General features: G+C 45.2%; 1 protein-coding gene across 2 annotated transcripts in view; it reads right to left on the reverse strand.

Moving 5' to 3' along the window:
* Positions 1 to 785: 785 nt before the first annotated feature.
* Positions 786 to 22,621, reverse strand: part of IPO8 (importin 8) — a 650,601-nt gene continuing 628,765 nt past the window's right edge. For both annotated transcript variants that reach the window (XM_069228192.1, XM_069228193.1), the window contains exon 25: positions 786 to 6,011. In XM_069228192.1, coding sequence (XP_069084293.1) covers positions 5,914 to 6,011 — 98 coding nt within the window. In that variant the 3' untranslated portion in view covers positions 786 to 5,913. The remainder of the gene's footprint in view (positions 6,012 to 22,621) is intronic.

The following is a 22,621-nucleotide window of genomic DNA, read 5'->3' on the forward strand; positions in this document are numbered from 1 at the left end:
CAGTGGTGCTGTATATGTGTGTGGCACCGCACCATTACTTCTTGGGTGGCAGGAGGGGTTGCTATGGAGCCATGGGGGCATCGCACAGCGCCACTTAGTGGCACGCAAGTGCACCTGCCTAGGGTTATTCTAAGGTGAGGAAGCTTACATTAGAAGTATCTGTCAGAATAGAACCCTATTGGGAGGGAGTGAGGGCATGCTCAATTATCGCCACTGAGAGGCACGCAGGAGCACTGCTAGGAAAAGTTTCCAGATTCAGTCTGGCGCCCAGGGGCTATTTTAAGGTGAGGAGGCTGGAGTCAGTAGTATTCATCAGTATAGATCCCTTCTGGGAGGGAGTGAGGACATGCTGGGTTAGAATAGCCAGGTGCGTCATAGAATTGAGCACAAAACTATTCTAGGAATATGGGGGAAGACACCCCTCCGTCCCCCATGTGAAACGTTTTTTTGCAATTTAGGATTGATGATAGCAAGAAGAAATGTGGTAAGAGGTTGTGGTTATAACCTGAATTGTAGTACTGGAAAAAGTACATGGATTGGTGCAGTATACTGAAGAAATGTCACGAGAGAACACGATACCCAAACAAATATGAGAAAACGTGGCCCCCTGAAATGCATACAGGGCCGTATAATTATCTGTATGCGAATTACTTGAACTACACACAGGCAAGGTAATAATAGACCGGTAATATTACTACATTATATTGTGTACAATTCGGAAAATGTGACCTGCAATACCTAGACTTTTGGGAAAACCTAAACAAATGAGAGCTTTAATACACCGATCAGGAAATGTAAGATTTGTTTTATTTTGTATTAAAATCAATAAAAGGAATGAAAGCAAACCATAAACTATATGTAAAACCTCTACAAAAATGTTTGTTATATTTTGGTGCTATTCGAACAACCAAAATTCACAGACAAATAATTTAAGAAAAAATATTCTAATAACCGAAGGGATAACACTTTTTTAATTAAATAATTCAACAGGTACTACCCATATTTAATTAGAAATGAAGTCAGCAGTGTGATGAGTGACTATGCAAAACCAAAAGGATCGGTTATGATCCACCAAATTTCTTATTGTGGTGTTCAGGGCAGGCTGTAGAAATAACCTTCAGTTTCATAAAATATTTGGTCCTTTTATGTACAGCTGTGGCATACTGGATTATGTACAGTTACTCTAATGCTAGAGCTAGTGTACAAGGAAAGTGCTTGGGCGTGTGAAATCTCTTGCTTACAACGGGATCGTTTCGGTCAATTACTCAGACTGGAAACTGATAGTAGTTTCCAAAGATTTCAATGTATTAATGATACAATAAAAAATGAAAACTAAGGAACTATGATTTTGTCTACAGTTGCTATTTCTAGATTTAGAAGCAATGTGGAAGAACAGGTTACCTGACATCACTGCCACCAAATGATAGAAGTTAAGAGCCAGGAATCTATCATACTGTTTTGTAATGTTGAATCACTCTTTAATTACAAAACTTACTCATTAGATTATAACCTATTTCTTCTATATAACAGCCCTATCCCTAACATTTCTTTTGAGTCAAATGTCAGAAAAGATTACAAAAGAAGAATTGAATCATATATCTATAATAGGTTACAAATCTGCTTTTGTAAGATTTTCTGACAATTGTGAGTGTGTGTTGTAATCCCAGTGAAGTGCTAGGCTTTTTTCTCAGAATAAACGTTTTCTTAATTTGATGCTAAAAAGCAAATAAAAGTACAATTTGCCAGCAGCTTTCGAATCAGATATATATATACATATATATGTATCTAGATAGTTTATTACCTGACCGATAATCCAGATTCTGAACGACAAAAAAGAGATACAACCGTAGAGTCTATGTCCTCATTTTCATAGGGTTTGCTCCAAATGGCGAATTAATCCCATTAAGGTAAAGTAGAAAGATGGCCATTTTAGCAGTGACTGGCAATGTAAATATTTATATAGACTATGGCTCATGACATTAATGACCTTTACAATGGGATGGCACTTAGTTATTTGTCATAACTCCTAAAATATCACATTTCTTTGTAAGCAAAACCTCTGGGTTACCTTTGGTATATTGCTATCAAAGCATCTGTCCTGTGAACATGCAGAGAGCCAGAAGACACAAAATTAACAAACAACACAAATCAAATACAAAAATACAACATCTGTGTCTATAATTTGGTCCTAAAAGGAGACTAGGCAAAAGTATGTGGAACCTATATTTTTCACTGGTGGCAAGCAAGTACATTCACTGGTCATGAGAGCCAAAAACACAGGGTTCAAATTGAATAGTAAATCAAGAAATCACAAATTATTTAACTGAAATAAAAAAAAAAAAAAGGTTTACAAATGTCAGTCCTATGGGAAGGCAGATCCTGCGCTTCAGCACCCAACCACATTCCGTAAACACTCAAAAGATGGAGCTCCTCTTTCAAATGCAGCACCTCTAGCGCCATGTAATTACCGTTGCCATGAGAAAATCAATTGCTTGTGTGCCCTTAGAGTACCCCACACTCATTTGGAAACCAGTTACTGCCATCATGTTTCAATATATAGTCCTCCATGTAGAGCCACCCAAACGGTCAGAGCCAGTATGCACAATAAACTACAATGTGAATGTAGGAGCAAACTACTCCAGACAAATGACTATCCTCTGTGCATACAATCATAGTATTGTCAGAGTGGGGATCTGCAGATTATAAATAAAAAATATTCCCTAGGAATTATTCACCCTCTGCTGCAGAGACATGGGGGGATGTCGGACAAAGACCTTAAGGGAAACAAGCTGGGTTTCACGGAAAAGCAAGGTTAATTGTATAATGCCTGGTGCCGGTAGGTAACAACCCTGTGGAATAGTGACCTCAGAGAAAGCTTTCTGCCACTAATCAGCAGCTCACACTCACTCCACACAACTAGTGACATTTTTAAGTTGTTGCATCTGCTGAGGTTATGTAGTGACTAGCACTGGTCAGAATCAGCTTACAGACTTCCCACAGGTGAAGGAGGACCTTAGTACAAAACCGGACTCAGGAGGAGCACTGCTATAATCCCTGGATCTTGAATGTGCTGTGTCTGTGGATTAACATCATGGAGGACATATGCAGGTCATATTGCGGACCTCACCCTAAGGCATCGTTTTGTTTGCTAGTGTCAGCCAAATTAGAGCCACCTCTTCACTTTCTCCACTCACCCAAAAGCCAGAAAATCGGAACTTCAAGTGATAGATGAAAGATTTTTTTTCAACTTCTTTCTTCTATTAAAGATATTTTTCGATAAACATGTCAAAACTAATTAACAACTTAAAGTTCAAAGCACACCAAAGCGGATTCAACTTACCGCGATCCATTTCACCTCTGGTTCTAAAATAGTACTACAAGAGGAAAGATGTATGTGTTTATATTACGGTTAAATATTAATTGAAAGGGTTATTTAGTCAATGATAGAAAGCATCGTGAGATACATGTCAAAAGAAACTGGAATCAAAAACCATGTAACAACTAAACAAGGATAGACCGAACATGTACACCTGTGACCTTAAATACAAACGGGAAGATTCCAAATGTGTTGCTATGGGTTTAAAGACTGAAGAGGTACAACAAGACAGAGCAATGGAAGAAAGGGATGCAGTCAAAGAACACCCAGAATCTCCTAATTTAACAAGACAATTTTAAGGAATGTTTCTCGTTACTACATGTTGGAGGATCCAGGACTATTGCTGGACTATTTGTAGATGAATTGATTGTCCTTATGTTAGACAAAATCCCCACAACGCTTTGCAGTGCATCATCCAATGGTTCACATGGAATCTTCAAATGCATCAATTTCATATTTGGTTATTTAACATGGGATCCTTAAGGCAGCATGTGATGCCAATTCAATATTTTTAGTTTAATCTTCTTGTGCACTACCTGCAATTGTTTGACATTTCTTGATGGGTCTACTACTACAGGAAAATAAGCAGAGTGCTCTTCTTCCTAAAACTCTTAGGTACATATCAAACATTAGGTGTCTCAATTAGGCCACACTCCTGTCCACTCCTAAAGTATCTCTACCACTAGGTGCATTTATCAATGTTGACATTCAGATAGTCTTGGATTTTATTCTACAGTTATTTCCATTCTGAGAAGATAAGTTTCACTTTTCCCATTTCACATTGGGGCGTACTTGTCCCAATATGTTGAATGTTAGAACAACAAAGGTCTGGCATAGAAGCTCTTATGAAAGGGGCGGCTGGATGGCAGGAGCACTCAAGGCAGCAACCACCATAGCTAGGTAATCTGTGCGCTGCTAGAGTGTTAGACTGAGTCCGAATGTTAGTGATTTATCACCCAAGAACACAGATACTCAATGTGACATCTGAGAACCAAACTTGTGAAGTCGATATCTACAAACACCAAGTAGACATAATTTCTAAAATTTAAGAGAAGCTTTCAATGTCTGTAGATGAGAGAATAAAAGATTCACTTTTAAAAAAAAACTCATTACAACACGGATATGCTCTTCAGCTAACTACCTACTTTGGTAAGAACGAAAAAACAAAGGAATGCAGAATTATTTCTTCAAACTGCCAGACGTGGGACCTCCGGCTGCCCAAACTGATTTTTATGCTACTTTGAGAGGCTGCTGAGAACAGTTACAAATAACTCCCTGCTGCTGGAGCCAATACATTCCAGTCCTGGGATTTTATTCCAAGATTGCTAAATATGTTATTTCCTGCTAAGGTCACCGCTGGGAAACAACCCCCTTAGCCTGGGGTGAAATAGCTGAGACTGGATTGTGATCCCCTTGGCACTGTGATGTCACCGCATAGAGGTTATTCAACGTGTATCATAACCACATATCTTCATCACAGCGCTCGTTTGCTGTTCCAGGGCTAGAAGTGTGAAATCCTATCCCTTTGAACGTTGTTCTTACACTGTTGAGCCACAATAACTTTCCGTATCCCAGAGGCTGCCCTGGGCATGCGACATCCGGTAACCTTTCATTTCCTTACTGAGTGAATAAACCCTTGAGGATCGGACTCCAATGAGAAGACAGACTTGCACATGCGCTTGCCACTATAACACCTACCTTTTACTCACTCCCATGAAACAGAGTACCTCTTCCTCTGGTTTAACCGGAGAGGGAACTGACTTTTTTGCAACTGAGCCCTAAATATTTTATAACTTTGGAAAAGTCTTGCTCCTACGCAACTTCATAAATCCCTGATAGCCTACCAGAGGCTGAGCAATAATTACTGCAGCATAGGAAAGGGCAAATGAAAGTCCAGATATATTCTATCTGCATCGTGGACAGCAGTTAGTCAACACTAACAGAGGCATAAAACACGGTCTCCTTTAAATAAACAGGGCAGAAAAAAGGATCGGTTGATTCTGAAATAGAAGGGACCTGTACAAAATGATTCATCATATTTACCTTATAAAACAGTCATTATACAAACAAAAAAGAACTCTCCATCTACAAACCGGTCGGTGCATTGAACCGCTTCTCCAACTCCACTAAGAACAGCACAATGTACTCTCTAAATACAAACTTTCTACTGGGGTTTCTTGGACCAGTCCATGTGCAACAGAAGGCACTGCTATCCATCGTATCCATGCTGCACACCAAACAGGCATTTCATCACCTTAGGCCCATTTCATTTTCGACTGCCCTTTTTTCAGGGTTGTGGTTTCTATTTTTAATTAAAGTCTGACTGATCCAAAGTAACAGAAGCATTTCATCAATCAGCTTGTTAAGAAGTTCTGATGAAGACAGCAGAAAGTCCACTGATAACTGCGCAGGGCACAAATAGGCAAAAATAAATGTTTTCTGTCTTCTTTTCACCGCTCTGAACGACGTTTGTTATGTTGCACAATCAAAATGTTATCATGGAAGTCTCTTTGTCACCCCCTAATGTTCTTTTCCCTTCAGTTGCCACTCGGAGGAGCCTCGCCAAAATTATGCGGTGAAAGTAGTCCTTTGTTGTCGAACTTGCACCCACTTTGTTGCTGGAAAGTCCTAGACTCTAAAATTTAGAAAAACAATAAAAAAAGGTTTGCAGCAAGAATATCAAGAATATAAATTACATATACATTGTTCGCAAGGCCATTATCAATTCATCCCTCTTTCTCATCCCGATTTTTTATGAGAGTCAGTCATCACCTGATAAACCGAGAAGAATGTTTGCCCTTTAGCAACTGCCACTTTAATCCTTCCCACAACATAACCAGCCACTGGCTGAGCTTCCTGGTTTGTTTCTCTTTCAGATAGTTCGGCATCGTACTAAAGGAAGACATCTCTGGCTTGTGCAGCCTGATATAGAAAATGTTACTTACCCAGTAAGCATCTGTTCGTGGCATGTAGTGCTGTAGGTTAACATGCTCTTCCCATCTAATGTTGGGTTCGGAGTGTTACAAGTTGTTTTAATTAGAAGAAGCATCTTCAAGACACAGGATCGAGTGACTCCTCCTCCTCGGTGATACTGCGCATGGGCATCGACTCCTTTGTTAGATTGTTTTCCCACAGAGGGTGAGTAAAAGAGTATAGAGGAAGTATAGAGAAAGAGATGTCCATGCAAATGTATCTACGTTATGTACAACTATATACAAATATAAAGCAACTGAAACAGCCACAGGTGTCCAGGGAGGAGGGAGGGTGCATGTGAATCTACAGCACTACATGTCACGAAGTACAAATGACTTACCTTGGGTAACAAAATATTTGGTAGAGACATATTCTAGTTGCAGATTCCTTACCTTAGAATTTTACCCCAGGCGTCAGACTGGATCTGGAGATTTTTCTTCAAGCAATACCCTTGCACGCCGTTAGGTGGCGTCGGTCGACTCCGCGGGCATCGTAGTCGCCGTGATGACATCAGGAGTAGTACATAGCACGTCAGTTTCTTCTAACGACTTTCCACACCAAAGCGCAGAGCTGCTAAGAACACTGAGATTGGTGCGCCAGAGCTAAGGACCAACCAGTTCGCAAGCGGGAAGGATGGGTGGGTCGGTAAGGAATCTGCAACTAGAATATGTCTCTAGCAGATATTTCGTTACCGAAGGTAAGTAACTTGTACATCTGATACAGACTTCTAGTTGCAAATTCCTTACCTTATAATAGATACCCAAGCAATGCCATCCTCGAAGTTGGGCTGCGAACCAACATCATACTAGAAAGTCCTGCAGGACTGAATGACTAAAATAGTCATTCTGAGGGACCTGACTGTCCAGGCATTAGTATTTAGCAAACATGCACAGAGATGCCCACGTACCTGCCTGGCAGATATCCAGGACGGGAACTCCGCGTGCTAACGCAGTCGAAGCAGCAGTCACTCTGGTGGAATGAGCGCGCAAGCCCTCAGGAGGCTGCTTCTTGGCCAAAGCGTAGCACATCTTGATGCAAAGAAGTACCCATCAAGAGATGGTATGTTTTGCACCGCCTTCCCTTTCTTCGCACCCACATACCCGACAAAGAGTTGGTCGTCCACCCGGAAATCTTTAGTACGATTAAGATAGAACGCCAACGCTCTTTTTGGGTCCACACAGTGGAGTCTCTCCTCCTCATGATAAAGATGTGGGGGTGCATAAAAAGTAGGCAGGGTGATGGACTGGCCTAGATGAAAAGGTGTAACAATCTTGGGAGGGAAGGAAGGAAGCCTTAGTGCGCAACACCACTTTGTCGTGGTGCACAGACAAGAATGGAGGTTTGGACGAAAGGGCCTGAAGCTCACTCACCCTGCGAGCAGACGTGATGGCAACAAGAAAGACAGTCTTGAAATTGAGAAGCCGTAAAGGGCAATTGTGCAGCAGCTCAAAGGAAGTACACATTAACTAAGTAAAGACAAGATTGAGGTCCCACTGAGGCATGATAAATGGAGTGGGAGGAAATAAATGGGTGAAACCTTTTAGGAATCTATTCACACCCCTGGGTGTGCAGGAGGCTTGCTGTAGTCTAAAGGTGGGAAACAAATTTCTGGGGCGAGTCTGCCTTCAACAGCCAGTCGTCGAGGTAGGGAAAGACTGAGACCCCTAACCTGTGCAGATGAGCTGCAACCATCACCATCAATTTCTAAAAACCCGAGGGGCACTGGTAAGGCTGATGGGAGCACAGTAAACTGATAGTGCTTGTGACCTACCATGAATCGTAGGTAACATCTGTGGGCAGACAGGATAGGAATGTGGAAATAAACGTCCTGCAAGTCCAACACTACCATCCAGTCTCCTGGGTCTAAGACAGACAGAACCTGAGCCAGGGTGAACATTCTGAATTTCTCCTTCTTGAGGAAGAAGTTGAGGTCCCGAAGGTCTAGGATAGGATGTAAGCCTTTGTCCTTTTTCAGCACCAAAAAGGAGCAGTATTAACAACCACGACCTACTTCTGGCACAGGGACCTTCTCCATAGCTCCCTTTGTCATGAGAGCCGCGACTTCCTGGTGGTGAAGTGCCAAATGACCCTCCGGAAGTTGGCTGAGTAATGGAGACATGACGGTGGGGCAGATTCGAAAGGGAGGGAATAGCCCTTTCGAACCATCTGCAAAACCGACCTGTCCATGGTGATGGATTCCCAGTGGGGCAGGTGATGGTGAATATTGCCACCAACTGGATCGAAGTGAGGGGACGGACTACGAGGGTTTGGAGGCTGCAGCAGTGGCAGGGGTGGAGTGGGCAGACCTCTGGTTCCCTGTTCCACACCCACAAGGGATTCCGTGTGCCTAGCCATGCAGCGGCTGAACAGCATGGGTAGCACGATGGCTGGGTGGAGGACATGACAGGGAGCCCCTTCCGTAGCCACGAAAGGGGCTAAAGGTAGACTGCTGGGGGCTCGGGCTGCAGAAAGACCAAGGGACCGAGCCGTAGCCTGGGAGTCCTTGAATCTCTCCAAGCCGAGTCCGCCTCGTCTCCAAAGAGACAGGAGCCATCAAAGGGCATGTGTTGGACATCCTCCGAAAAACCAGAAGTATGCAACCAGGCGTGGAGTCTCAAGGCCACTGTTGTAGCAACCGATCTGCCCAGAGAGTTGGTTGTGTCCAGCCCACAGCGGATCGTGACCTTTGCCACATCTCTCCTATTGCTGATAGCTTTGGAAACGATAGCACGGGCCTCCTCCAGTATCTGCGACAGAACTTGTGCAACTGTATCCCACAGAGAGTGGATATAGCGGCCCAAAAGGCATTCGGTGTTCAGATCGCAGCGCAAGACTGGAGGAAGAGAACATCTTCTTCCCAAATTGTACCAGCCTTTGTGATTCCCTATCTGGGGATGTGCCCGGGGAAGAGGAAGCCTGGGTGACAAGACTCCCAGGCGTGGGTTGTTGGGAAAGGAATTTAGGGTTGTTCAGGGTGGGCTTATGGCAGCGTGCAATAGTCCTATTCACAGGTGCCCAAGTGTTGGGTTTGGACCAAGTACCCAAAAGAACATTGGTGAGGGCTTCATTGAATGGCAAAAGGGGCTCAGATGTGAAGGCCCCAGGTTGAAGCACCTCAGTCAGGAGATTGGACCTGACCGCTACAGTAGGTAGCTCAAGGCCAAGGACCTCAGACGCCCTACTGACCAGGATAGCATAAGTCGCTCCCTCTGTCGTAGCCACGGTAGGAGACAGCATGACGGCGTCTGGAGAAGTGTCCAGTCCACTGGCCTCGCCCAATTCCTGTGCCCAGTCCAAAGATGGGTCATCCTTGTATTCATAAAGGTCCAGGGACCCCTCCAATCCTTCCCCGAATTCGTACCCATAGGGAAAAGGGTCCAAATCCGACCTGGGGTGAGTAGGCCCCATCGAGGACAGAGGTGGCGGCGGCCGATGTCGCTCCAAGTCATCGGGGATAAGGATCGGGTCAATGTCAATAGTGAGCACTACCGATGTCGGGAGCGTCAACAATCAAACCAGCGCTTGGGAAGGTCTCAGTGGTACGACCAGCGTTGGTGCGGATCCGGAGGGGACCTTGATGGCTGGAGCCAAAGACGCGGAACCTGAAGACCCCTTGACTGAATGCACTGTATCGGGGTCGGTCCACCCGAAAATGAGGCGCAAGCCTCATAGAACTCTAAGTTGGGAGTGGGTCGCTCCAGCTCCTGGAAATTCGGGGAAGCAGAGAGCGGATCCAGTAGCAGGCTCGAAGGACGTAGGCCTTGAGCGTCGACGCTCCTCCCGCGTCGCATGAGCCAAGCGACAGGGCGAATTCGAAGGGAAGGGCAACGGGACCTCTTCGACTTCTTCTTACCTGTACCCAAAGATTTGGAGGAAGACGAATGGTGGTGGCTCCGCAAACAGTCTTGAGACCTTCCTCTTGACTGAGACCAGAACCTACACGGAGTCGAGCGCCAGGCCACCATGAGCTTGAGAATACGCTCCCTCAAGGTTTTCGGGTGCATGACCCGGCACTTGGAGCACGACTTTGGGCCGTGGTCGCGCTCCAGGCACCACAAACAAACCTGATGCAGATCCGTCACCGTCATCATGCGGTGACAGTCCTCGCATGGTTTGAAACAGGTTTTCGGGGACATCCTCGACGCACCAAAAAACTCACGGAAAACTCGACAAAAGTGTCAAACTCGGTCAAAAAGAGACCAGGGTAGCTCTCTCCGGATGAACATATGGCACGGAAAGTAAAGAACGGACGTCACTGCGCTGAGGCGGCGTCTATGTACTACTCCCGACGTCATCACAGCGACTATGATGCCAACGACGCCCGCGGAGTCGACTGACGCGACCTACCTACGCGCAAGGGTATTGCTCGAAGAAAAATCTCCGGATCCAGTCCGACACCTGGGGGAAATTCTAAGGTAAGGAATCTGCAACTAGAAGTCTCTATTAGATCAAATGCCTAGCAGGTGTGTAACATTTTCCGTTCAATGGCATGTGTGGCTGTAGATGCACATGCTCTGCATGGACTGTAAAGCAGTCCCTCCATGAAAGCGTGGCTAGCCCGTGGGAGTTGAAGTTGATTGAAAAAGTGTTCTTAGTACTGCTTGGCCTACACTAGCTTGCTGGCAACTAAATGCATCTACACAATAATGTTTTGAAAATGTATGTGGCGCAGACCATGTAGCTGCTTTATAAATATCCGCTATGGCAATGTTTCCAAGGAAAGCCATAGTGACTCCCGTCTTCCAGGAAGAATGTGCTCTGGGAGTAACAGGAAGATTTTGTTCTGCTTTAGCACAACAAGTCCGAATACATTCAACTATCCACTTAGCTATGCGGTCCTTAGGTATTGGATTGCCCGTATGAGGTAATGAAGTCTATCAAATGTTTAGTTTTCCTGAACTCTTTTGTCCTATCAATGTAGAACATAAATGCATGTTTACCGTCTAAAGTGTGAAGAGCTCTTTCAGCAACTGAATCATGCTGTGGAAAGAAGACTGGTAACTCAATGGATTGATTAATATGGAATTGAGAGACCACCTTAGGAAGGAATTTCAGATTGGCACGAAGAATGACTCTGTCTTTATGACTCTGAAAGAAAGGTTCTTCTAAGGTTAGTGCCTGGAGCTCACTAATGCACCTGAGAGATGTGATCACAACTAAAAAGGCCACCTTCCATGAGGGATACTGAAGAGGACATGAGTGAAGAGGCTCAAAAGGAAAACCCATCGGCCTAGTGAGGACAATATTGAGATTCCATGATGGTTTAGGGGTCATTCTTGGTAGAATGACCCGTTTAAGACCTTCCATGAATGCTTTGATTACTGGAATCCTAAAGGGGGATTTGTGTTGCCTGTTTTGTAAGTATGCAACTATAGCTGCTAGATGCAAGTGAATGGGCGTGTAGGCTAAATTAGCTTTTTGACAGTAGCAAACAAAGCGTATCCACTTTGCAGCATAACATGCTCTGGTAGTGGGTTTACGAGCTTCTCTAAGGCTGTCCACAAACTCTGCAGGCAGATTTAGATAACCAAACTGTATGACCTCAGGAGCTATATCGCAAGGTTGAGAGATTTGGGTCTGGGTGACTGATCTGACCTTGGTTTTAAGTGAGAAGGTCTGGCCTTTTTGGGAGCTTCTTGTGGGGAGCTATCGAAAGATCCAGCAGTGTGGTGAAACAGGACTGGCATGCCCGTGCTGGAGTTACAAGGATCACCTTGAGAAATGTTTGCCTGATTTGTCAAACTAAAAATGGAATGAGAGGGATAAGAGGAAAATCGTAGACCAATATTTCGGACCAATTCATCCACAGAGCATTGCCCTTGGATTGGTGGTATGGGTGCCTGGATGCGAAGTTTAGGCATTTTGTGTTTTCTGCTGTGGTCAAAATATCTATTTGAGATGTCCCCCACCTTTGAAAGTAACTTTGAAGGACTTGGGGGTGACGTTCCCCTTTGTGGACTTGTTGCTGCATCCTGCTGAGCAGGTCTGCAAACTTGTTGGCCGCCCCTGGGAGATATTCTGCTATTGAATGAACGTGATGGTGGGGAGACCATTTCCATATTTTCTTAAAGAGTTGTGCCAATTGGAGTGACTGTGTTCTTCCGTTTCTGAAGGTAATACAATTCTGTCATGTTGTCCGTGCAGACTAGTAAGACTTTGTGAAAAAAGGTGATGAACAAACGCTTTCAGGGCTAGAAATATCACCTGAAGCTATAGGAAATGTATGTGAATCGATTGGTGGTGGGAATCCCAATGGCCCTTGACTGAGAGGTTTTGAAAGTAAGTGCCCCAACCTATGTGTAATGCATGTGATGTGAGAGTGATCTGAGGCACAGGGCCGAGAAAGGGCCATCCCTCTAAGAGATTGATGGTGTTCCACCACTGCAGAGAGAGGTGTGTATGTCGGTCTAACAACACTAGATCTTCCAGGTGGCCGTGTGACTCGGCCCCCTGACAAAGTAGTTGACGAGACAGACATTGCTGTAGAGCAGTGGTTCCCAACCTGTGGTCCGGGGACCCATGAGGGTCTGCGAAGCCTCCTCAGGGGGTCCGTGACTGCTTAGAAAATTAAATAATATTAACAGATTAGGTCCCCCAGCTTTCAGTAATGACTCAGCAGGGAGTCCCCGGATTCCAATAATGATTCATTGGGGGTCCCCAGGTTCTAGTAATGATAAAGTGGGGGTCGACAGATGTCAAAAGGTTGGGAACCACTGCTGTAGAAGAAACGTGTGGAGTCTGGCATGGGGAACAATGGCTCTGCAGGAAGTCATCATCCCTAACAGGCACCTTATGTTCCTGACCGTGTATGGACATTTCTCTTGAAACTTTGGGAGGAGAGACTAAAAGGTGTGAACAGGCTGAGGACTGGGGTATGCAATCCCTAACTCTGCACGGAGTATAGCTCCTTGATAGGGCTGGTTTTGGAAAGGCTTAAGGTGGGATTTGAGGAAGCTGATCATGAAACCTAGGTTGTGCAGAAGATCCACTGTTCTTTGAATGTGGTCTTGGCATTGTGACAATGTGCTGGCTTTGATGAGCCAATTGTCCAGATAAGGGAATATGTGAACATTTTGTCTTCTGAGGTGAGCTGCTACTACTAATAAGCCTTTGGTAAAGATCCTGGGTGCCGGGTGAATCCGAAATCATGAATCTGAGGTATTTGTGATGTGCAGGGTGAATGAAGATATGGAAGTTGGTGCCTGTGAGATCTACAGCGGTCATGAAATTGCCCTTTTGTAGGAGTGGGATACCATCTTGAAGAGTGACCATGTAAAAGTGTTCCAACAGAATGTAATGGTTTAAGGACCTTAGGGCCAGAATGGGCCTGAGAGAGCAGCCTTTTTTGGGAGTGTGGAAGTATAGAGAGCATATTCCTGTTCCTTGATATCGTATAGGAACTGGCTCAATGGCTCCTTTGAGAAGAAGGGATTCTACCTCTTGTTTGAGAAGGAGAAGTGGCCTGGCTAATGTTTGTGAAATCTAGGGGAAATGTTTGGAGGAGTAGTAATGAGCTCCAGAAAGTAAGCATGTGATGTTGGCCCACTGTAAATAAAATTCTTGAAGTCGTTCCCCGACAGGTGCGGAGTGGGGGGTAGGGAGGTGCATGTAGTCACTGCTTAGTGAATGAGGCAGAGGAGCAGGTATTTGTGGTTTTACCTCTACCTCTGGTGTTTTTACCTCTGTAGGTGCCTCTAAAGAATCCTTGTGAATAGGAGCTGGAAGCTGTCTGGCCTGAGATGTGGGACTCTCTGAGGTGGTTGATTTGTAACCACTCAAAATGTGGGAAAGTACCTCTTGTGAGGGAGATAGTAAAACGCCAATGACTTTTGTAGAATCTGTGTCCTTTTTCAGTTTCTCAAAGGTCGAGACCACTTGAGAGCCGAAAAGTTGCTCCTTATAGAAGGGCATATTTAAAACTGCTTGTTGTGCTGCGGGCTGAAACCATGAGCAACTAAGCCAAGCATGTCTTCTGACTAAAACTAAGGTGTTGATACCACGTGCAGCAGTGTCAGCAGCATCTTGGATATACCGAATGGCATTATTACTAACTGTCTGCCCTTCAGAGGCAGTTTGTTATCCCCTTTTACGGTGCTCATCTGGTAGATATTGGAGGAGCTCCTCCTTTTCATCCCAGTGAGCCCGATGATATTGCGCAAGTAAAGCGCGTGAGTTGGCGATATGCCAATGATTGGCTGCTTGCGCAGCCATTCTTTTACCTGAGGCATCAATCCTTTTTACTTTCCTTTTCTGGGTGAGGAGAGTCCCCTATGGCTTGAATATTGGCTCTTTTACGTGTAGTAGTAGCAAATATAGAATCAGGTAGAACCTGAGATCGTATATGTATGGCAGCTGAGGGTGCAGACATTTTTTTTTATCAACTCTAGGGGTGCTAACTCCAGAGCGAAATGGCTCTTCAAATATCTCCTCAGCATGACAAAGCATGCCAGGAAGCCTAAGTCTCCCCAGTAAATAAGAGGGAACCCTGTGGTGTTAGATCTGCTGCAGTAGAAGAGGTGGGTGAATGAGGGGGGATAAAAGAGGGATGAGGGTGGTGAGGCAGGTGGTGGAGGTGTGTAAATGGAGGAGGAAGAGAAAAAGGATTGTGAATGGGGGTAGCCTTCTCCTTGATCTTCTTTGGAGGTGGTTTTGTGTCTAGAGCCTCCTGGAAAGTTAACTTTATCTTAAAGGTAACGGGGGAGGCAACAAAGCACCCTGTGCCTTTTGTATTTATTATAAGCACTAACAAGTGTTCATAATCTCCAAAATAGGTTCAACTGGAGAGGGAGTGGCCGATGACTGACTGGAGTCTTTCAGTTCCAAAGAAGTTGAATCCCTTGTTTTCAGCACCAAAATCTACGGTTGGCACCCTTTTGTTGGTACCGAAGCTGAAGTGGTGGTTGATCGGCTCAGTGCCGAACTGCTTGGTGCCGAGGTCCGAGATGGAAAGAGAAAGAGACTGTAGAAGTAGTCTTGGTGAGTTTCGGTGCCGAGATGAAAGGTGGGGCATCTGAGCCAGTCTTTTGGATCCAGCCATGGCCCAAAGGCAGTGGTGGTCCAGTGACCTCTGCAATGGATGGTTTGGAAGTCTTAGAGTGGGGAGGAGGGGCAGAGTGCCAACAGCTTGCACCAGCATGACTTCTTGGCTTTCAATGTCTGATTGGATGTCAGAGTCCTGTATCGAAAAGGCCTCCTCCTGGGCGTGCTCCTCTCCAAAGATGCCCGGAATATCTTCAGGAGTCTTGTGCACCATCTCCACTTGTCGAGCCCTCCGCTCCAGAAGCGTCTCTTTTGACCGGAAGGACCTGCAGACATTGCAGATGGCTTCTTGATGGTCGGGAGAGGCATAGGTTACACACCAGATGCAGGTCAGTGTGCAGGAATTTGGATGGCAAAGGGGGCAGAATCGAAACAGCGTCCGTTCCATCAACACGGTATGCTGGTCAGTGCCACACAGTGAGGTAGGCCCAAAAGGGTGAAGACATCCAGAAGGGCGGCCAGTCGGTTCCCGAACTGACTGAGTGAGATGAGCATGATAGAGGGGAAATGCGATCGGAGACAATACCATTGATGACAGAAAAAAGATTTAAAAACCGGAGAGCGTGTGAATCTACATCCACAAATGCCATCAAACATGTTTTTACCTACATAATTGCACCATAGGCGGGAAGCTTTACCATTGTGTTTTTGACTGACAATTTTTCTGGTAGCCAATATGCTCTTGTCTTATTTTTCTTTCCACCAATCCCAACTCATCCCTTGTTGTTCTTACCGGTATTCTGCATTTGCCCAGATGTGGGCCCTGTGCTCACTATGCCATAAGATTGAAGCTATACCTCACAACGAAGCCTAAGCTGGCTGCAAAAGGTCTGGGATTTCTGGTATTACTATCTGAAGGGACCTGCTCTGGCAGTTCGGGCTGTATTGTTCCTATTGGACAGGACCAAGATTAATTTGTATCAGTCTTTGTCTAGAGTGGCACATTAGGTGACAAACGATGGACTGCAATACCACCCAGCAACTACCAGTAGCTGAGATTAAGTCAAGCATTCCTTTCAGCATCTTATTGCAAGAAATGCTCTAAAAGTCATGCCCAGACGTGGTTCTTGTCATCACTCTGACAGATGAATCAAGCTATATCTGTCTTTGCTCTGCGAAGCCTACAAGCTGATCATCAACATCAGTCCAACTGATGTGAACTCTACTAGATGAATGCAGTGGAGGAAAGATCATGGACAGGACAGGAAAGATCATAGGTCGCCTACCCATCAAATAACCTGAACAGCATCTCCAAAAGGAAGGAGGCAGGCGATTTAAGCTCTGCTTTAATAAGCTTATTTGAGAAATTACTTCTATGTGGAGGATGGACCCGACAGAGCCCAAAGCGCGCTCACCCAGTGAACAGAGGTAATCACAATGAGGAACAGCTTTCAAACAAATGTTGCTCATATAGGATGGTCAAGACCAAATTAAGGTCCAACTGAGACATAAGGATAATAATGATGTAATAAACATATCTGGGGAAACATGCAGTAACCCTTTTAAGAAATGCATCATGTAAGGAAATTCCTCCTTGGTATGGTTACCCCCTGACTTTTTGCCTTTGCTGATGCCAAGTTATGATTTGAAAGTGTGCTGAGGCCTGCTAACCAGGCCCCAGCACCAGTGTTCTTTCCCTAACCTGTACCTTTGTTTCCACAATTGGCACACCCTGGCATCCAGGTAAGTCCCTTGTAACTGGTACCCCTGGTACCAAGGGCCCTGATGCCAGTGAAGGTCTCTAAGGGCTGCAGCATGTCTTATGCCACCCTGGGATCCCCTCACTCCGCACAGACACACTGCTTGCCAGCTTGTGTGTGCTGGTGGGGAGAAAATGACTAAGTCGACATGGCACTCCCCTCAGGGTGCCACGCCAACCTCACACTGCCTATGGCATAGATAAGTCACTCCTCTAGTAGGCCTTACAGCCCTAAGGCAGGGTGCACTATACCATAGGTGAGGGCATAAGTGCATGAGCACTATGCCCCTACAGTGTCTAAGCAAAACCTTAGACATTGTAAGTGCAGGGTAGCCATAAGAGTATATGGTCTGCGAGTCTGTCATGCACCAACTCCACAGCACCATAATGGCTACACTGAAAACTGGGAAGTTTGGTATCAAACTTGTCAGCACAATAAATGCATACTGATGCCAGTGTACATTTTATTGTGAAATACACCTTAGAGGGCATCTTAGAGATGCCCCCTGAAACCATACCCGACTTCCAGTGTGGGCTGACTAGTTTTAGCAGCCTGCCACACACCAGACATGTTGCTGGCCACATGGGAAGAGTGCCTTTGTCACTCTGTGGCTAGTAACAAAGCCTGTACTGGGTGGAGGTGCTTCTCACCTCCCCCTGCAGGCACTGTAACACCTTGCCTGCCTGCTTCGCTGAAGAGACCCCTGGGTCTCCCATTGAACTACATTGCAACCGGACGCCTGTTTGCACTCTGCACCCGGCCGCCCCGTGCCGCTGAGGGTGTACTTTTTGTGCTGACTTATGTCCCCCCCGGTGCCCTACAAAACCCCCCTGGTCTGCCCTCCGAAGACGCTGGTACTTACCTGCTGGCAGACTGGAACCGGGGCACCCCCCATCTCCATTGAAGCCTATGTGTTTTGGGCACCACTTTGACCTCTGCAGCTGACCGGCCCAGAGCTGTTGGTGTGGTAACTTTGGGGTTGCCCTGAACCCCCAACGGTGGGCTACCTTGGACCCAACTTTGAACCCTGTAGGTGGTTTAATTATCTGCAAAACTAACAAACACTTACCTCCCCCAGGAACTGTTGAAAATTGCACTGTCTAGTTTCGAAATAGCTTATTGCCATTTTTGTGAAAACTGTACATGCTATTTTGCTAATTCAAAGTTCCTAAAGTTCCTAAGTGAAATACCTTTCATTTAAAGTATCGTTTGTAAATCTTGAACCTGTGGTTCTTAAAATAAACTAAGAAAATATATTTTTCTATATAAAAACCTATTGGCCTGGAATTGTCTTTGAGTGTGTGTTCCTCATTTATTGCCTGTGTGTGTACAACAAATGCTTAACACTATCCTCTGATAAGCCTACTGCTCGACCACACTACCACAAAATAGAGCATCAGAATTATCTTTTTGCCACTATCTTACCTCTAAGGGGAAGCCTTGGACTCTGTGCATGCTATTTCTTAATTTGAAATAGTGCATACAGAGCCAACTTCCTACACATCACAATGGGTGATTTAAAACATAATAACTTATAGAGCAAATGAAGAAAGACTGACAAGCCTGACAAATATTCTAACTGTCCCAAAATCAAAGCCTTTCTGGATCAAAGAAGCAAACTGTAACACAACATATAACTTTTCTTGCAAATTATCAATGCACCTCTTTGCAATACAGAGCACAAAGCATATAGAGTATATGGTTTTGGTGGAAGCTTGAAGCACAGAAACATCCATCAAGTCAGCCGGATAGTCAGCTTTTCAGTTAGCTCATTCAGTCTCCAAATATAAAGGTGCACAGGCTGTAGAGGTTTGAGTGGAACCCTGCTGCTAGAACAACAGATCCTTCCAAAGTGGAAGCTAAAGTGGAGAGGAAACACTCAGTGCCATTGTTTCCGAGTATAAGATTCTCCAAGCCCAATCTGTGGATGTCCATTCCCTCCCACAATCCTTTATAAATAAAAACTACTGTAAGTAAATGCCTCTTTTTGTCATAATCACCCCCAAGTTCTGGACTGATGCTGCTGTTTTTCCGACTCCAAGAGCGCACCGAGGCCTGCTAACCAGACCTCACTGGTTTTGGACCTTAAAAGTGTAATGGTCAAACTAACTAAACCTAATTGGCTTACCTTAATTCAATTATAAGTCCCTAGTACATGGAAGTGGGTGTACCCAGGGTATGTAAATTAAAGTGTCCCCTCTGGGGCCAGCAGCACTTGCTGCACCACCCTGAGTAGTACAAGGTAAAACGGGTCTCTCAGCCTGCCACTGCAGACTGGTAGAGCAGTTCAAAAACTGCTAACTCCACTTTGCCATGTAAAACCATGGCAAAGCACAAACCTTCCTTAATGTGTATCAGTCACCCCTACAGCACACCTATCGCGTCCTAAGGCACAGTGCAGCACATTAAAAAGCAGAAAATGTGCTTTACATCTTCCAACAGTAAAAACTCACAATTGTTGTCTTTACTGGGATAGAGGCTAATAGCTCTATTGGCGAGCAGAGAGGTATATCCCTTCAACTCAGCCATGCTAACTTCTGAATGGGACTACTGAAGTTGGTACTTCAAGCTATCAAACACTTCATTACATTAAGTCTCACTTGATGACCAAGTCGAAATTAATGTAACTTATTGCTACATGCAACTTTCAGAAAATGTCTACTCTGTTGCCCAAGTCACCTGCAGATGCTGGCCACGAGACAGCCTTCTGACCAACTGTGGAGAGGTGCAAACGGCTCCCAGGAGAGGTAACAAAAAAGACCTATTACTGGATGGAAGTCGTACAGGATGTTACTCTAACAGACGAGCCTCAAAGAGGAACCAGCCTATCAAGTGCAAATGGTGAACACAATCGAGAGGGGCTGCTATTCTGCCTGAGTAGACAGGTTGGAGTCGTGGCCAGAGAAGGGAAAACTGGCCAAACCATTTTCCATGGCCGTGTAGCCCACAGGTAGCCACACCTCTAGGGCGGGCTACTGAGCTCCACACATCAAGAGAAGGGTTCAGTCATCATGGGAGTGGGCAGAATAGAGCACTCTGGGATAAACAGATGTCACACTTCACAGAAAAATGTCATCAGGCGGGAGGGAACCAAGTAGCTCATTAGCCAGTAACCGCAACTTCACTATGGATGCTTTGTGGGCATAAAAGGGGCACCCCTGGCCTCCAGAACTGAGATCTTGCTTGGACTGGATAAGAGGACCAAAACACTGCTCTCCTGACCTTGCACATGACAAAGAGAGACTGCATCGAAGCTGGCCTTCAACTGTTGCTTCTGGCTGGCAACGGAAAGTTCTGCGCCTGCTTTGTCCTGCTTGAAGAGAAGACGGCCCTTGCCCTAGCTAGAAGGAAAGACTCCAAGAGTCAGATGGCTGGCTTCCTGTTTGCAGCACACTTCCACAAAAGCTGGAGAAGCCTGCCTGGCGAGTTCGTAGCTCTGATCACCAGTTTGCCGCTTCTCACCCCGTGCAGCCAGGAAGACAAAAGACACTGTGCTCAAAAGGTGCACCAGAGTCTGCTGGGCCTGCGAGAGTTATCAGAGTGCAATTTGGTCACTGAGGAGGAGCGTTATGGCCAAAAGAAGGAAACCGCTGACTTTGTTGTGCTGGGCGAACAGTAGGTTAGTGGCAACTGAACTTTTGCTGACCGAGAAGACTTTGAGGGATGTCGACCCCTGAGTCAACAGTTGCCTCACCAAGACCATGGACCGAGAAGTAGCCCCAGAAAGGGCCCCTGCCGACTGCATAGCATCTTCAGCATCTACGAGCATTTTTATCATCCTGTATCCTTTGCATCAGGACAACTTCATGGAAGTTAACGGTAAGTGACCACCAATGCTGCAACTGGACTGGAGACTGATTTCCTTGTTAAGGTAACTGTTCTTTTGGACCTAGTTGGTCCCTTTCACAGGCTCCTCACTAGAGCTGGTTGCCCAAAGTACTTTTGGGTAACCGCATTCATCCTTGAAATAACTTCTTGTTGAAAAACTTTCTAAGTGTCAAATTTGTTGAATTTGCCAATGCTTGTTTACGGTTGATTGAAAAGCCTTAATATATTGTTTTTTGTTAAATCTTTATCTTTGGAGCATTCTGGCGAATTTTATTCATTTTGGGGTCTATAAATTCATACACTACAACCTATTTTTATAATTTGGTGTTGGATTTATGTTTCATTCTTCCTCAATTATTTTGATGCTGTTTAAAAACTTTACACTTGTTCCTTTGTTGAAGCCTGACGCTCCAAGCCACAGCTACTCAGGGTTGAGTTAAGGTTTGACAATCAAAACATTACTGCTCTTAAAGGGACTGCAAGTTTATTACACACTGAGGTCTCACAACCGCACCACAAAATACACCCCATTTCCTAACAGCTACATGACATGTAATTTGTAAAGTATCAAAGGAGGTGGCAAAACATTTTCACTCGGAGCTTGCTCCACTTCCTTTACCATCTCTGGGTGGAAACCAAACTTGTGGTCAGAAAGCTAACTTCTGCTGAGCTTGTCTGGCCTGTTATCGAGGGAGCCTGACAAGTGATGTGCCAACTGTGACAGCCTTTTCAATGTCACCCTTTTTGTTGCAGTACCACATGAAAGTAATGTTGTCAGTGAAGACTTAAAAGTGGCTTGACCCTGACTGATGGCCTAAAGATCTCCTGGTAAAGACAGAATGGCTGCTGCTTCAACAGGTTTATTTGTTTGTCCTGTTCTCACAGGGATCAAGGAACTTGAATCCCTACCTCACCCTAGTAATCTCCTAGTCAGAGGGAGGATGCATCTGTAACCATTGTGAAGACGTGTGCAAAAAGGCCTACCAAAAGTCAGATTGCTACTCATAAGCCACCAATACAGGAAAAGCCTCATCAAAGATGTGGATCTTGCCTAAAGGCACCACCAGCACTGGGCCCTCTGCAGGTGCAAGTTCCAATCAAGGGCTCACATGTGCAACCATACACGAATTCCAGCAACCTTACAGTCTTCAACAATGGAAATTGACTTTTTCCCTGAAACACTGATAAAAATGTATAAGACCCCTAGAAGGGTGAGCCTTACACTGTAATGAGTTTGCAGACTGGGGAGGATTGGTAAGGAATCTGCAGCTAGACAGAGTTTCTACAACAGGAATTACCTAAGGTAAGTAGTTTGTTCATCTGATAGAGACTTCGAGTTGCAGATTCCTTACCTTAAATTAGAACGCAAGCCAAAGAGGGTCTGCAAAACCGATGTTAGACAAAAAAGTCCTACACAACCTAACCGAAGTCCCTGTGACGACGGACCTGACGAAAACGACGGACCTGACTATCAAGGTATTAGTGCTATGTAAAAGTGTGCAGAGATGCCCACGTTATTGTATGACAGATGTCCAGGACAGGGACTCTGTGAGCTAACGTAGTAGTCTTAGCCTTGGGTCTAAGCATGTTAGCCCTCAGGAGGTTGCTTCTTGGCCAATGGGTAGCAGATCTTTATGCTGAAGGCTATTAATCTTGAAATGGTCTGTTTCTGCATGGCCTTCCCTTTCTTGGCTCCTACATAGCC

This window comes from Pleurodeles waltl, chromosome 4_1 (assembly GCF_031143425.1).
Source record: "Pleurodeles waltl isolate 20211129_DDA chromosome 4_1, aPleWal1.hap1.20221129, whole genome shotgun sequence".
Taxonomy (NCBI): Eukaryota; Metazoa; Chordata; class Amphibia; order Caudata; family Salamandridae; genus Pleurodeles; species Pleurodeles waltl.